Source organism: Rhinatrema bivittatum, chromosome 8, assembly GCF_901001135.1.
Source record: "Rhinatrema bivittatum chromosome 8, aRhiBiv1.1, whole genome shotgun sequence".
NCBI lineage: Eukaryota > Metazoa > Chordata > Amphibia > Gymnophiona > Rhinatrematidae > Rhinatrema > Rhinatrema bivittatum.
Genome location: NC_042622.1, coordinates 55,314,564 through 55,330,338, shown reverse-complemented (window position 1 = coordinate 55,330,338; position 15,775 = coordinate 55,314,564). Strand labels below are relative to the sequence as shown.

Genomic DNA, 15,775 nt, shown 5'->3' with positions numbered 1-15,775 from the left:
AAAACAGAAAATGTCATAATGCTTCTGTTTCTCTCCATGATGAGACTGCACTTTGAGTACTGTGTACAATTCTGGTCGCCACATTTCAAAAAATCTGTCATTGCATTGGAGAAGGTACCGAGAAGGGCACCCAAAATGATAAAGGGGATGGAATGGCTCCCTTATGAGGAAAGGCTAAAGAGGTTAGGGCTGTTCAGCTTGGAGAAGAGATGGCTGAAGAGGGATAATGATGGAGGTCTACAGAATCATGAGAGGTCTAGAACGAGTAAATGAAAATTGGATATTTATTCTTTCAGATAATAGAAGGACTAGGGGGCACTCCATGAAGTTAATAAGTACCACATTTAAAACAAATCAGAGACAATTCCTTTTTACTCAATGCACAATTAAGCTCTGGAATTTGTTGTCAGAAGATGTGGTTAGGGCAGTTAGAGTAGCTGGGTTTAAAAAAGGTTTTGTCTAAATTCCTGGAGAAGTCCATTAATTGCTATTAATCAAGTTGACTTAAGGAATAACCACTGCTATTACTGGCATCAGTAGCATGGGATATACTTAATGTTTAGGTACTTGCCAGATACTTGTTGTAACCTGGATGCTGGGCTTGATGGACCTTCGGTCTGACCCAGTATGGCAATTTCTTATGTTCTTAAGAAGTGCTACTGCATTCCTGGTAAGGAAAGATGGAGGAGAAGCTTTTGCTGATTTGTGCATGTGTGAACTCGGAGCTGAAGGTGCATTGAAATACGTTATAATGTACAATTTCACACAACTGCCATTTCAACAGTGGAAGCGGTGAAAAATCAAATATACTTCAGATCATGAGAGAGGCAACATCCCTTCTCCCTAGGACTCTTTGTGTTGACCAAGCCACCTCATAAACTCAACGACCTTTCTGATCTCTGCCTATTGTATGAGAGGATCACCTGTTTCCAAATTCAACTTTGCAAACCAAAAGAGGGAAGAAAAGAATGATGAAATCAACAATTCATTATTTAAAGAAATGTCTTTTTCTTTATTATTTAAAAAATCAATGGTCCTTCTAAAGTCACCAAAGGTTGAAAGGTAATACTGTCAGTCACAGCAAGATGGCACAAGGTTTATCTACATTATACTGCAGATCAGAGGATTAGCTTCGGCAGATTCAGAAACCATTTCAACTGAAAACTTGATACGATATCAAAGACTTAAAAAAAAGTTTAAATATATTAGACTCTGTTGATTGCCATAATACCATTTTTACACAAAGCTTTTAATGCAATTCATTTCATTTTAACATAAAATATATTTGTCAAGTTTTGTCTGTACAAACATTTGGCACATGTCAAGTTTTATACACAGGTATACGGGGAACTCTTAAAGTGTCTATTTAATATATTCTGTTTATTTTATTCAAAGTTTAGGCTAAAATTCACTTTGTGAAAGAGAGACCTTTTGGTTGTATATACACCGTATGGATCCAGGCCAAGTATATGTGTATTTTTTTCTTTCTGTGAACTTTTATTGCTCATGGCTACACTGGAAACCAATGTCCTTCAGTTATCTACCAGAAAGGAGCAGCAGCAGTGCAAACTTCCCATGTGCCTCGACCCTGCAGGGGGAGGGATCATCTCCAAGGCTGAAAAGGCAATTCTGTCTCCATGCCTTTGGCCCTTCTGGCCAGCAATAGTGCCAATGAATGGAAAACCGGGATGGCGTTTTTTCTGTGATGATGGCACCCGCCTACTGAGAACTGGACTGAGACCACTAACTTATTTCACATAAGCCTCTGAATGGCTTTCAGGTGATGGTGACTGAGCCTGAGCTGAACTGCTGGCCTAGAGACTCCCTCCCTGATCCAGCCAGTCCCCTGCATTTAATTCTTTGCTACAAGTTCAGAGCTTGCTGGTGTGTGATTCTCATTGCAAAGGGTCTGAGAGAATCTCTTTCCCCAATGCCACTATCAAGCAATATTGCAAATACACACAGAGCTGTCCCAAGGCCCTATTTTACAAAGGGAGACTTTAGGCAAATTCTTGGGGGAAGGGGAAGTGTTCACGCCCCTCCTGAGTAAAGATGAACTGAAAAAAAGGGACTGCATTTGTAATTCTAGCTCTGAATCCAGAGATTTCTCCCATGGTATGGTTTGACAGATGGTGACCTTAGAACTGCAGTTAACAAAACCCCTTAAAATTCAGGAAAGGCTCCCTTGCAAAACTAAGGACTTTTGCAGTTTTTTTTCACAGATTTTAAAAGGTTACATCATGTGATCCAACAAATCAGCCTAACTGAAGTAGGGCTTTCAATGCTGACCCACATTGTGATTTTTCAGGTTCTCTCTGTTTTCAAGGCATTTTGGTCCCTTATGGGAAGTGGCAGGACTACAGGTACCATAATGCACTGGGCCTGGCCCAAAGTCTCCCTTCAGAAACTTCACTGCCCAGCAGCTCTCCAAGCCCAGAAGAGCAACTTCAAGATTCTGAGAAACACCACCTTGAGAAAGTCAAAGTAGGTATCATGACATTTCTGTAACCATTATGAGGTTATCGTATTATTCCAGACGTTACGCTTCATTTTGCTAGCACTTCATTTTTTCATTAACCTTGAGTGATCAGGTATGTTTTGCATTATTAATCATATTAGATAAAACAAAACAGCAGCTGCTAAAAACAATCTGGTACTCTGTGTCTAAAGCAACCGAAAAACACTCAGAGGGAGGCAGAAAGTCCTTTCGTATTATTCGCATGTCAGAAAACCCCGGGGTTCAAAGGCGGTCGTGAGAATGGACACAGAACATTTCATTTTCATAGCCCCTCCCCCTTAGAGTGCACCTTTCAGGTTATTGTCCGATGATTTTGCAAGCAAGCTTCAGCTTCACGAGCCACTTTCCCTGTGGCTGCATGATTCAGGCCTGCTAAAGCCAGCGTGGACTTCGCACTGGAAAGGGAGAAACTTATTGGACAAGGCTGAATCAGCCAATCTGATTCAGGGATTCAGTCTCATCCAGAATGTACTTTGTCACGATTGGCTTGCAAACAGAGTGTGGGTGACCCAGGCCTGGCAGAGCAGATGCATACACACATACAGATGCCTCAAAAGTCTCATTTCAAAGCTGTAGGCCACATCGACCAAAGTGCTTTCTGCCTAAGTGAAACCATGCTGCTATCTGTATAGTGCTACAACATTCTAGTGCTTCACTGTCCACTTTAACACAAAAAGAAAAAACAGTCAGTAATGGCACTGACTATCTCCCCTGCAGCCGCATCCAGTCTCAAGAGGTCAGACACCAGCTGAGCTTTGACTGAATCTTGCTGCACCTTGAGAACCATGGAAACCAGAGTATGACTGCTTCAGATAACATTTTTGGGATTTGCATTCTAAACATGTATTGCTGAAGTAAATTATATAAACACACCAAAGTTCTGTAATGCATTTCTACTTAAGGCATTTTTCTCTAATAAAAATCACAATTGGCAAATGAGATCTGTGTGGCTGAACTGAGGTGCTCAGGTTCAATCTGGTTACTAGAACTGTCAAACTAATTCTCACATATTAAAAATGCTGCAGCGACTGAGGAACCCAAAACAAGAGCTATGTACATTCCTAAAAGGACCTCAGTTGACTGTAACACTCCTGCAGTGCGATGATGTCAGTTCTCATAAGAACACAGCTTCATATTCCAATTATACTGTGCAGAACCAGAGCGTACAGAAAGTGACATCAACCAGTGAGCAAAGCATGGCCTGATGGCCTTAGAGCAGCCTCTCCTGACCTATCCAACCTTAAGTATTTATTCCAATTGACTTATTACAAAAAGGAGCTTCTTTAACACTAATATAAATGAAGTACTTTTCCCTAACTCTCATTTCTTTATACTTTACTGCACTGATTTGTTTCCAAGACCACATAGTTTCTGGGAACCTGTAGCTTTTCTTATCATTTATTAGGTCTTTAAGGGATAAGTGGTGACCTTCCTTTTTCAACTTTTATTTTATTTTGCCTGGGAATTTCAATGTTAGAACAAAAAAAGAAATCAGTGAAAAATGACTTTGCTATAACACCCAGGAGAAAATAAAGCGGAAAAGTAGTTTTTCCACTGACTTCTTTTGTTAGAACAGTGAAATTCCCAGGCAAAATTAAATAAAAACTGAAAAAGGAAGGTCCCTAAGTATAATGCTTCTTAGTACCAAAGCATTGATCTGTGGCATGTTGTGGATCTCTTTCTCACCGATTTGAAAACCAACCAAACTGTCACATTAATTCTGACCAATCTTTATTTCCTGCTGATTTTGCCTTCACCTTATTTTCCGGATCTCAGATGCTCATTTTATTCTACAAGCAACCATGCACTCCACAGTCCTTTTGACAGCTAAATTTATGTTTAAATCAAGTACGGACTGGAGCTGAAGGGGGCAGGGTGTCATTACGGAACTATTGTCTGCACCCACCAGCTCACAACTCCATACATGAAACACTATCAATAAACCTTCAGGAATTAATTACAAATCAGAAAATATTTTCTGAAGTTATTAAAAAGAATGTGTTCTCTTTGCATCGTATAAAATGGTGTGGGGGATAAGGTATCAAGCAGTGTTCTAACAAGCAAATCTGAAACGGCTCGGATGTCATTTTACCAAAGGTATGCTTTCAATCTGAAAAAATGTTTGATTTTCAAATTCCCTGGGGGGATGGAGATAACAAAAGTAGATCATAGTGCACCTCTGCAACACCAGAGGCAAATTTCTGCTCTGCAAAATTCAGAGATGGCCAAAAAATTATGCACATGAGTAACTGTCCATGGCACAAAGCCAAAACTTCTCCAAGCCAGCCTAGTTCTCTCTGAGAACTGAATATCACCAGATATTTGGCCAGCCACATGGCTCAGAAGTTTTACAGAATGGAGCAGAGCTTCCCAAACCTTCTTCAGATTTACCACTCAAATATGCATGAGGTGAATTTGCATACACTGGAGACCCAGTATACAGTCTTTTTGTTTATCCCAAGACCCTGTGTCTGGGGAAGCCCTGGAAACAAGGCCATACGAGACAAAACTAATTTTGTAAAATTGAGATTTTGAGCTGTAAAACAGGGTGTGACTTGCCATTTTTAAAAGTGCACATGCTATTTTAGCTCCCCCAACCCCATCCACAGAAACAGCAGGTGCAAAGTATGCGGGCACTTTAAAAGCGTGCAGATTATGGGAACTGCCCGTTTAGATTCCCCTTGAAAATAAGCTGTAAAATATGCAAGGTAACGATGACCACGTGCTTTGCGTCTCTGCTGACTATGCCAAAATCGCCTACTTCCCCCCTACCTCCGTTTTAGGTTAAGGGATTCTGCTGCCACTAGAGCACTAGGCCATATGGCAGGCTAATAACCTGGCCAGCAATCAGCATGCTTTGCATCCATAAGGGCACTGGTATGGTCATGAAGTTTAAATAAACATTTACATTAAACATTACATTTTGACAATAAAAATATAGAAATTTTGTGTGCTCTTACGGATCAAACCCTTGAGTCTCCTCATTATTTTGGCTCACTGCAGCGACAAAAGCATTCTGAGTAAAAGTATGCAACAAGCACATGACAACCTGTTCCAAACAACAGTTCTGTCCTAGGCATGGTACTAACTGATATACACAGCTAAGTATTTGTTTCAGTAAGGATTTGGATTTCACTACTTTCCTTGCCAAGGTCATGCTCAAGGAGTGTTACAATTCAGGTACAGAGAGTAAGCCCCTACCCCAGAGGGCTTATAATTATGTTATTACCTGGGGCAATGGAGGGTGAAGTGACTTGCCTAAGATCATACGGACCATGAGTGGCAGAAGCAGGATTTGAGCTCTGGCTCTCAGCCCACTGCTCTAACCAGTAGGCTACCCCTTCACTGCTATACAATTATAAGGCTCCTGTGTGATGGGGTAAAATTCTAAAGGGCAGGGGGAATGAGGAACAAGGCTGACTCACCTAGAGAGCAGCTGCTCACATAGCCAGGGAGATTCATCCTGGAGTTTTTAGTTTCGAGACTGGAAATTACAAGTTGAGATTCATAAGACAGAAAAAATGCAGCTGCAGAGCTTGAACCTGGAGTTAACTATGAGTGTTTGCGATACTCACAAAGGTGTAATACTGGGGAGCACAAGCCTGAAGCTAGGGACAGGGCTACCCATGATGCAGAGGTACTGGGAAGCATTAAGCTGGTGGACGTGAACTGCTCAGCTTGGAAGGAGACAGAGGTACTGGAGAGGCTCAGCCTGGACCCAGGGATGTTGTGGTTAGGGGGCATGCTCAGCCTGGATGTAATGAAAGAAGAACCGATGAGGCTGTGGTATCCTGGTGACACAAGAGTCCTTGTTCTCTGCCTATGGGAAAAGCTCCCGAGTATGGTAGCCGGGAGGGTGCTCAGTGTAGTGGCAGTGAATGTAACTCTTCCCCCCAAAGGCTGTGGTTCCAAGGACCGCTCAGCAGTAAATGAGGCATTGCTGCTGCTCGTAAGGAAGGCGGTCTCCAGGAGAGCTTTGGTACCGGGACATTCTCAGTGAGCACGTGAGCCTCCCAGGCTGCCTATTGTTTCAGCCAATCCGAGGCGGTGTCAGGTTTTACCACTCTTTGCCCCTTTCTTATACCACAGGAAGCTTGTGAGGCTGAGCTGAAGCAAACAGGAGCCCAAGGTAGAAAGGAAATATGTCCTAATAGAGCTGGGAGTCACAGTACAGCAGCTTTATATAAAAGGGGCAAGGAAAGGGTGGGAGCGCTCACATAAGGGAGGAAAGTATTTTCGGTGCTACTTGCTACTTCCTCTGCAAGCAAGGCCAGATTTAAGATTATAGTGCCCACAGGCAGAAGACTGGGGTAGGGGATGTTGTCCCCAGAAACCAACAAGTAGCAAGGGAGAGTCCCAGGCTTTGGTCACCTTCAAAATGTGGAGCCCTAGGCACTTGCCTAAATCCGGCCCTCTCGGTAATAGACATTGCTCTAACACACAAAAAAACGATGCCTTTAATTCAGTAGAGAGGACTATTAATAATAATGGGAGTGTGCAATGTGGACGTCCTCTCTCACAGAACTCCAAACATATAGGGGCTGATGCAATATGGGCGCGCTAAAAGCAGGCACGCGTATTGAGCGCTCGGTCCCTAATGCGTGCCCATTCACCTCTCCCGGGCGCGTGATGCGATAGGGAAATGAGCTGCCATGTTAAAAAGAAGGAGTTGGGGAAATTGTGCGTTCCTAGTGCCTCCTTGGCAATGGGTGCCCAGGAGAGGAGGCTTTAAGTGCGGGTTAGAAAATGGACGCTCAATACGAGCATCTGTTTTCTCCTGCTACTGGCACAATATACACGCTCAATATACTCGGCCTGGACCATGTATATTGTGTGCGCATATTGTGCACCCTGAACATATTTTTTTCCCCAGTCAAGCCTTTTTTTTGGTCGTCATACAGTTTTCTGTGATTCCTTCTACTTAGTATTGCGACGATATTTTGTAGGAGGACCCACAGAAAGCATGTTTTTTGTTTTTTTGTTGAGCCCTTAAGTGCGGAATGACTTAACGCCAGCCTAGAGCTGGCGTTAAATTTTCCATGTTAAACAGGGCGAGTTGGGCGCGCAGTCATTTTTTGCATCCCGGGGTAATGGCTAATAGCCTCATCTACATGAATTTATATGTTTTGAGCGCCATTAGCTACGCGCTTGTTTGGATGTGCGTTTTGGGCACGCTATTCCTGTTATTGCACTTGGCCTTAGCTTAGTGCATCTAAAACGCGCATCCAATAGAGAGTTAAGCAGTGCGCTGGCCTGAGTCCCAATGCTGCATCGACCTGTTAGACTTGGAAGAGCAAGGCCTCAAAAGAAAAGGGAAAAATGGCTTTGCAGAGTTATAAGAAATCTTTGTTTAAAAATACCACCTTTTAAAGAAAGAAAGTGAAATTTCTTTAGAAAGAGAGAGCGAAAACTCTGTTTCCAGAAAGTGGACTTTTTCTTCAGCTCCTGCCTGGCGTTCACCATGAGACTTACTGCAAGTGACTTTCATCTCCTTGCTGAAAGAACAGTTTATTTTCATCTTAAATTTCTCCTATTTTAGACCGTTTAGGATATCCGGCAGCAGCCGTGTACTTTTTCTTCCATGTCCTGCACAGGCGCTTTGAACTTTAAGAGAGGTGGATCCCCACTGCTCGCTGTGTAATACACAGTCATCCCATTGGAATAGCACAGGGATGTCCTCGAGCCCATCGGCTGGGCCTTGGCTTCCCCGCCACTCTCTGCCAGGGTCCCGATGCCATTGCTAAGGTGGGCATGGAGCAGCGGGTGGTTGAGCAGCTTGGCGGCTGCCCTCTGCCGTTTCAGTTCGGACAGGGTCTGGTGAGAGCGCTCCTTGTAGCCACTCCATGGCTGCAGCGTGTCGGAGTAACCAAGGGTGGTGTAGGGCAGCGCTGGGGTAATACTACTCTCAGGCGTTTCGTGCAGGGTCAATGCATCTCTGTTGGGGACAGAATACTGGAATGTGGCATCTGGAATCCTGAATCCATTCTGCATGGGCATTTCACAATCACCGACTCTGGTCTTTATCACCGTCTCGGGCTGAGGGGTGGACTTCTTCACTGTTACACTCTGTAAAGGAATTGGTGCTGTTAAAGAGAGATGAACCTTTTCAATTACATTTGTTTCTTTTCACTTTTTTATTGGTGGGTTTGAGTCATGGGAAAGGTATCACGGGAGCAATAAGAAGAAAACAGAGGTACTCTATTTATCCATGGACCAGGAGGAGTAGCACAAGCAGCAACACATCAGCTTTCTCGCTTTCCGCACCGCATGTGCTAGGATCATGTCCTTCATGCACAAAGGGCTATAATAACAGTCAACAGTTCTCGCTAAGAGAAGCAAAACAAAAAGGTACTTGTTGCTTTAAGACAACAAAAACCGATATTTTGATATTGGAGAGAAAAGAATTCAAGGAGTTTCAGCAGTGAGACTACAGAGGCTGGGCTGACTGGATATAGAAACATAGAAACATGATGGCAGAAAAAGATCATATGGCCCATCTAGTCTGCCCATCCATCCAATTTACCTAGTCCTTACGATTCCCATCACTCCCTCAGAGATCCCCTGCATTTATCCCCTGCTTTCCTGAATTCAGATATAGCTATGCCAAGCCTGCAGTTACCCCGAAGTATAATCACTTACCCTAGAATGCACTATTACACTTCTAGCATTGCTGCACTTATAAAATGATTAGCATACAAAGCTAAAAATAAGAAGAAAATAATATATAAATAATGTATAAACAAATAAATAGGTAAATGTAAAGGTAATGAATAAATACAGGCACATAAAACATGATTTAAAAAAAGTTTAATGTTACATAAAAGGACCTTCATACATATAAAAACAAGAAGAACTAGTAAATCTAAGGACCTAACATGGCCGTGTGTTGGCTAACTGCCTGAATCAGGCGTACAAACAATACACAATTCAAATATCCGATGTCATTAAATTGTCTTTACTGTTGGATTCTTGCCAGGTACCTGTGACACAGGATGCTGGGCTTGATGGACCCTCGGTCTGACCCAGTCTGGCAGCTTCTTATATTCTTATGCCTTCCCCCTTCCGTCCCCTCTCCTAGTTTCTTCTTTTCCCTTTCTCCTTCTCCTCCCTGTCTCTACCCCTCCCCGTCCCCAGCCCACACTCCCTTAATAATTAACGAGGACGATATTTAGCAATACTTAGCCAAGGCTAAGTGGCAGCTGCTGAATATCCGGCTATGTTCATCCGGCTAAGCAAATAACCAGATATCTTGGAGGTGGGCAATGGGTGAATCGAGGCAGGGCAACTTATCTGGTTATCTTAACTGTTTTTAAATCACATTTTATGTGCCTGTATTTATTCATCGTTTTTACATTTACCTATTTGATTATTTATGTATACATTATTTATATATTGTTTTCCTCTTATTGTTATCTTTGTATGTGTACCACTAGTCCCTTTATAGCTATTTAATTTGCGGTCACTTGCCCTTTTTCTTTTGCTTAAAAAAAAATGACTTCCTGTGCTTCCTAAAGGAAAGAAAACTCTGCTTCGTACTGCACTATTTACACAGAATGGAATAGTCACCAGCCACTTTCTTTTTAAACAGAAGGAAAGTGCAGGAGAGTAGAGAGGACGTTTTAGCGTGCTGACCTGTTCTGGCTCCGTGTTCTCCTGGTCAGAGCCAGTCTCCCTGTCATCACCACTGTGGCTGCTATTGCAGGTGTCTTCTGCGGTTCCCATTTGCTGCCACACGATGGCCTCTGTCTCATACTCCCTCCGGTAAAGGTTTGTCCGGTCTGAAAGGCTGGCCCTCCTCACCACCTTGCTGCACAAGACACCAAGTGAGGAGACATTTTAACGAAAGATTCTCCGGCAGTCAAGGAGCAGTTTACAAAATCGGATAATCTGATTACAAGCAGGCAACAACAGCATCAGTGCTCGCAACAGAATTACAGAGCTGAGACCCAGATTCAAGTAGGGTTGCCAACCAGCTCCAGATTTTCAGGACAGATTAATCCAGTCCTGGTTTTACCCCATTGCATGCTGGGACTTATTCGGAGTAAAACCAGGACTGTATCAACCTGGCCTGAAAATATGAAGCTGATTGGCACCCCTGGATTCAAGTCCCACTCGCAAAATTGCTGTGACCGTCTGCAAGTGATTGAATCTTGTTTCCCTCAAACTTAGAACCTAAGAATTAACCAAGGTCCCTCTTGCTCAGTATCCTGTCTCCAACGGTGGCAAACAGCAGCCCCTGAGAGGAGTGTACAAGTAGGGCCTGTGTAGGATTGTCCATTTGCTAACCCAGAAACCTTCTGGCTTTTTTCCACTCACCCCCGACTCCCGGCGCTAGAAGTCCTTCGGCTCAAGGAGGACTTGTGTTTTTGCTGGGATTTCATGATAATGTCATGCTTGTGCTTGAGCTCCAGCAGAAATGCTTTGAAGTCATCGTCTTCACATAAGTCTGAGGTACAGAAAAGTGAGAAATATAAATTATTCCGGAGGAAAGCAAGGTATGAAAGCTGCTGTTACTCAGCTCCTTGATTTCAATACCTTCTCCTCTGGACTAGCTCCATACACAGAGAGAGGTACATATATAGATCAGATACATGGATTATTTAGGGATGGGCAAGAAAAGCAAGGTTAGATCATAGTTCTAAATCATAACTCAGTATCTGTGTATGCCCGGCAAAGGAGTTTTCCTGATTCTGATCCAAGGTTGCAAACAAAATGATTTGTGAAAATCATGGGGAGACTCTGAAAGTACGTTGTATCACAAATATTTGCTCTTTATATCATTGGTGCTATAGACTTTTCATAATAATAGTTCAACACAATTTGTCTATGAATTTGGGACCTTCATAACACCCATGGTTTAACAAGCTTGAACTTGTGTTTACACCATTACGGGTCCTTTTTAATCATTGGTCCACTAGTCCAGTTTTGCAAAAAGCTTTTTTTGAAATTTCAACATTTTTCTTAAAAATATCAAAGAATTGTACTTCCCTTTATTCTTTGAAATGGTACCAGAGTCAAGAGTCCGACACGTACACATTTCACGAGCCGCTGCTTCAGGGACGTCTCGTATTGACTCACTTAACCTGGTGCTCCTCCGGTAATTCACAGGGTGCTGTGACGCGTATGCATTTCGCGAGCCGCTGCTTCAGGGATGCAGCACCCTGTGAATTATCCGGAGGAGCGCCAGGCTAAGTGAGTCAATACGAGACGTCCCTGAAGCAGCGGCTCGCGAAACGCGTACCCGGACTCTTGACTCTGGTACCATTTCAAAGAATAAAGGGAAGTACAATTCTTTGATATTTTTTAAGAAAAATGTTGAAATTTCAAAAAAAGCTTTTTGCAAAACTGGACTAGTGGATCAATGATTAAAAAGGACCCGTAACGGTGTAAACACAAGTTCAAGCTTGTTAAAGCGTGGGTGTTATGAAGGTCCCAAATTCATAGACAAATTGTGTTGAAATATTATTATGAAAAGTCTATAGCACCAATGATATAAAGAACAAATATTTGTGATACAACGTATTTTTGGTAAAGTTACTTAGGTCGTTGTTCTGTGACACATATTTATTTTTGGGACTCTGAAAGTCCCATCATCATCGCTCCTTCTATTGAGTTCAGCTGAACAATGCAATCCACGAACATTTCAACAGCAAATATTTTGGCTAACAAGGAAGGCCAGACACCAAGGTGGCCCCTGAATAAAAGCTGACCTTCCAATCAACAAGATACACCCCAAAACCCACCAAGTCAATTGGCAGCTAAGTGGCATAAGGAAACACACAAGACAGGGCAGAGAACCACATCCAGCTTAGCCACGCAGATCTCTGGAACAAGAACAACTAACCCGGCAAGCATCAGGCCTTCCCGAAAAAGTTAACAAATACTCTGAATATCACTTTATGGAATCAATTTGAATGATCTGAATTTTTGCATCAAGTGAAAGTAGAGTTTAAACTATCTCTATGGAAAAAGAGTTAAAATCTTGTTTTGAGAGGCTGAAGGAGACGGCAGGTTACTATACTGTACTTTATGCACGTGTACAGAAAGCGTCTGACATTTCCATTAGTGCTGTGTTAATGGAAGGCCGGATCTCATTTTCTCGCAATTCTCTGAAAAGAGTTCGGCTCTGGGCACAAAGCAGGAGCAAGCATTCAGAAAGCAGACCTGGTATGAGCCAAACCTTTCAAGAAGAAAGCAGGTGTTACCTAGGGGTGTTTCATCTAGCGCTGTCCTTGCACTCAAGCTGGCACCGTGGGACACCAACAGCTCTGCCATCTGCATCTGGAAAAGAAATCTGTAATTTTAGGGTGATGCTTTTAACAGAATTACTGACTTGAGCACAAGCACATCTGGACGACAGTGATAACCAGTGAGGCCCTTGTGGCTAGCAGCATTAATCTTAAAATCATAAGCACATATGAGCTGCTATACTGGGTCAGACCAAGGGTCCAACAGTGGCCAATCCAGGTCACAAGCACCTGGCAAGATCCCAAACAGTAAATAGATCCCATGCTGCTATTGCTCAGGGATAAGTAGTGGCTTTCCCAAAATATATTTGGTTAATATTAGTTTATAGACTTTTCTAGAAACCTCTCCAAACCTTTTTTAAACAGAGCTAGGTTAGCTGCCTTTACCACATCATCTGGTTTAATTTTGCATTGAGTGAAAACATTTTTTCTCAGATTTGTTTTAAATGTACTACTTATTAACTTCATGGAATGTCTCCTAGTCTTTGTATTTTTTGAAAGCGTTAATAACCATTTCACATTTACCTGTTCTATTCCACTCATGATTTTATAGACCTCTATCATATCCCCCTCAGCCGTCTCTTCTCCAAGCTGAACAGCCCTAACCTCTTTAGCCTTTCCTCATATGGGAGCCGTTCTAGCCCCTTTGTCATTTTGGTCGCCCTTCTCTGTACCTTTCTGCAGTTCCGCTATATCTTTTTTAAGATGCAGCAACCAGAAGTGCAGTCTTCTGCAAGAATGGCCAACTCCAGTCCTCAAGAGCCACACACAGCTCTGGCTTTTAGGCTATCCACAATGAATACTCATGAGATACATTTGCATACATGGACTTTACATAAGATAAGGCTATAGTAAACTGCATGCTCTCTTATCCTAACAACCAGTTCTGACTGTAGGGTTCAAGGATGAAGTCGGCCATCCATTCCTCTTGTGATTGGAGCACAAAAGGGTGATCTTCCTATCCAGTGCTCACTTTAGGAAATTCCTTAACCTCATTCACTTCAAAGTTTGTAAGATTTGAAGAGGGAGCTTGTTAGCCAGCTGAATATACCTTGCTGGCCTTCTATAAATACTAAACATTATTTCTATTCTTGATCAGTTTGATCAGCTTTGAGACATTTGATATGATGGACAGTGCAGTAACTTCTGATCTCCATTGTTTCTAATGAAGGTTTCTGGGAGTTCCTGCAGGATGTCAGAGCGCTGTTCCTGTCATCGTTCCTAACACATGTTTGTGCAGGAGGTAAGGTACATAGGCAGATGGATTATGTACAGTGTTCGTCATAAAAACTGCTCCTTAAAGCACTCTACCAGCCATAATGTGATGAAGCAGCTACTCACAAGAGCAAAGACAAATGGAAGCTATGAAGTTATAAGATGAATAAGATAGAGGAGGAGGAGGAGGAGGAACTGGTGTGACTTGCTAAAAATACAAAATTACAGGGAGTGTCCGATATTGGATTCAAAAGTGCAACTGCACACAGAACTATAATTAGGTATTTTAGTGCCGGGCAGGCAAGTGTATCTCGTGCCCCTCTCCTACCCTGATACCTGTTCCTCTCTCCCTCCATTCTCTTCCTTCTCTGATCCCCACCCCTCTTTCCCTCTCTCCTTTCCTGGCCCCAGGATGGAACTGAGGGGAAACACAGAAAAGGAAAAAAAGAAATCATCCTGGAAGCTTCTGCACTAGCAATAAACTATTAATGTGGCTAAGCTCTGCCAATGTTTCCGAGCCACAGACGGCGCTGCACTGAAGAACCTGCTTATATGAGGGGCTGGGGAGAGTCCACAGTGCACCTGCTAAGTCTCCTCCCACCTGCATTTCCGGAGCCAGAACTCCGTCCCGTCTCGATGCTTCTGTAAAAAAAAAAAAAAAAAGCTGCCTGGGTACTAAGAGTAGGAAGCTGTGTGGAAAGCCTGAGAGAGAGAGAGAGAGGGGGGTGATTAAAATACAAAGGCAGAGACACACTCTGGTGTGGCGAGGGGGTGGGAATGGAGAGGGTGAGGCACGGGAGACAGGACATACACACTGGGAAGGAAAGAGAAAAGAGCAAAAACAGGGATGAGCGGTACAGGGAGGAAAGGAAGAGAAAAGAGCACAGGGGAGGAGAATAGAGGGGGAAAGAGCAGAAACCCACAGGGAAGAAGGAGAAAGAGAAGAGCAGAAATACAGTAACACAAGGGAGAGGTCTATGGCAAGGGAGGGGAGAAAGAAGGAAAGAAAGAGACACAGAGAGGGAGGGGATAGAGATGAGCAAAGATAGATAAGGAGAGTAAAACCAGGACTGGGTAAACCTGGAGGAAGGGCACAGCTGCTGATCAAAGCCTTAAGGGTAGGGGAGTTTCCCTTATTAATATTCTGCAACTCAAACACTGCCTCCTTTTGTTATTCCCCCTATCCCTGACACGGGATGGAAGGAGAGCAGCCGTACTCTTGCTGGCTTTTTATCCACTACCAGCTCACACTTGCATTTCAGTCTTTTTTCCATTCCCACCCCCCCACCAAGGGGCATTGCACCCTGAGTGGTTTCCCCCTCTCACCTACCTTAGTTATGGCCTTTCCCCTGTGCCTTATATTTCTGTGGAATAGAAGAAGCAAGTGCATGAAGAGATGGCATTACCTGCCCCCAGAAGGCTGCAGCATGGAGGGGCTCCCAGTCATCCCAGTCCTTGATATCCACCCTCGCTCCGTGCTCTAGGAGAATCTCGGCTGCGTGGACATAACCGTTCGCCCCGGCAATGTGCAGCTGAAGAGAAAGCACAGAGGAGGCAGAATCAGTGCCTGCCATTCATAGGCCCTTGCAGCGGGAACTGCCAAGCCTACAGCAGTGGGAAGACACAGTGCATTGGCAGTGAAACAGCTGTACCTGTGGGAATGAGGTGTTCCTAGGTGGGGTAGCACTGCCTGCCTGTCTCAAACACACAAACAGTTACAGTTTCGGTAAAGTTAAAAACAGAAAAGCAAATATTTGGTAGGGTCCTGGAAAGAACGTTAGGATTTTGAATATGC

General features: G+C 43.4%; 1 protein-coding gene across 2 annotated transcripts in view; it reads right to left on the bottom strand.

Annotated features, from left to right (window-relative positions):
* Nucleotides 1-996: 996 nt before the first annotated feature.
* PPP1R16B (protein phosphatase 1 regulatory subunit 16B) overlaps nt 997-15,775 on the bottom strand; it is a 186,394-nt gene continuing 171,615 nt past the window's right edge. For both annotated transcript variants that reach the window (XM_029612241.1, XM_029612239.1), the window contains 5 exons: nt 15,387-15,512; nt 12,724-12,799; nt 10,835-10,964; nt 10,151-10,325; nt 997-8,584 (listed from right to left, as the gene is read on the bottom strand). In XM_029612241.1, coding sequence (XP_029468101.1) covers nt 8,063-8,584; nt 10,151-10,325; nt 10,835-10,964; nt 12,724-12,799; nt 15,387-15,512 — 1,029 coding nt within the window. In that variant the 3' untranslated portion in view covers nt 997-8,062. The remainder of the gene's footprint in view (nt 8,585-10,150; nt 10,326-10,834; nt 10,965-12,723; nt 12,800-15,386; nt 15,513-15,775) is intronic.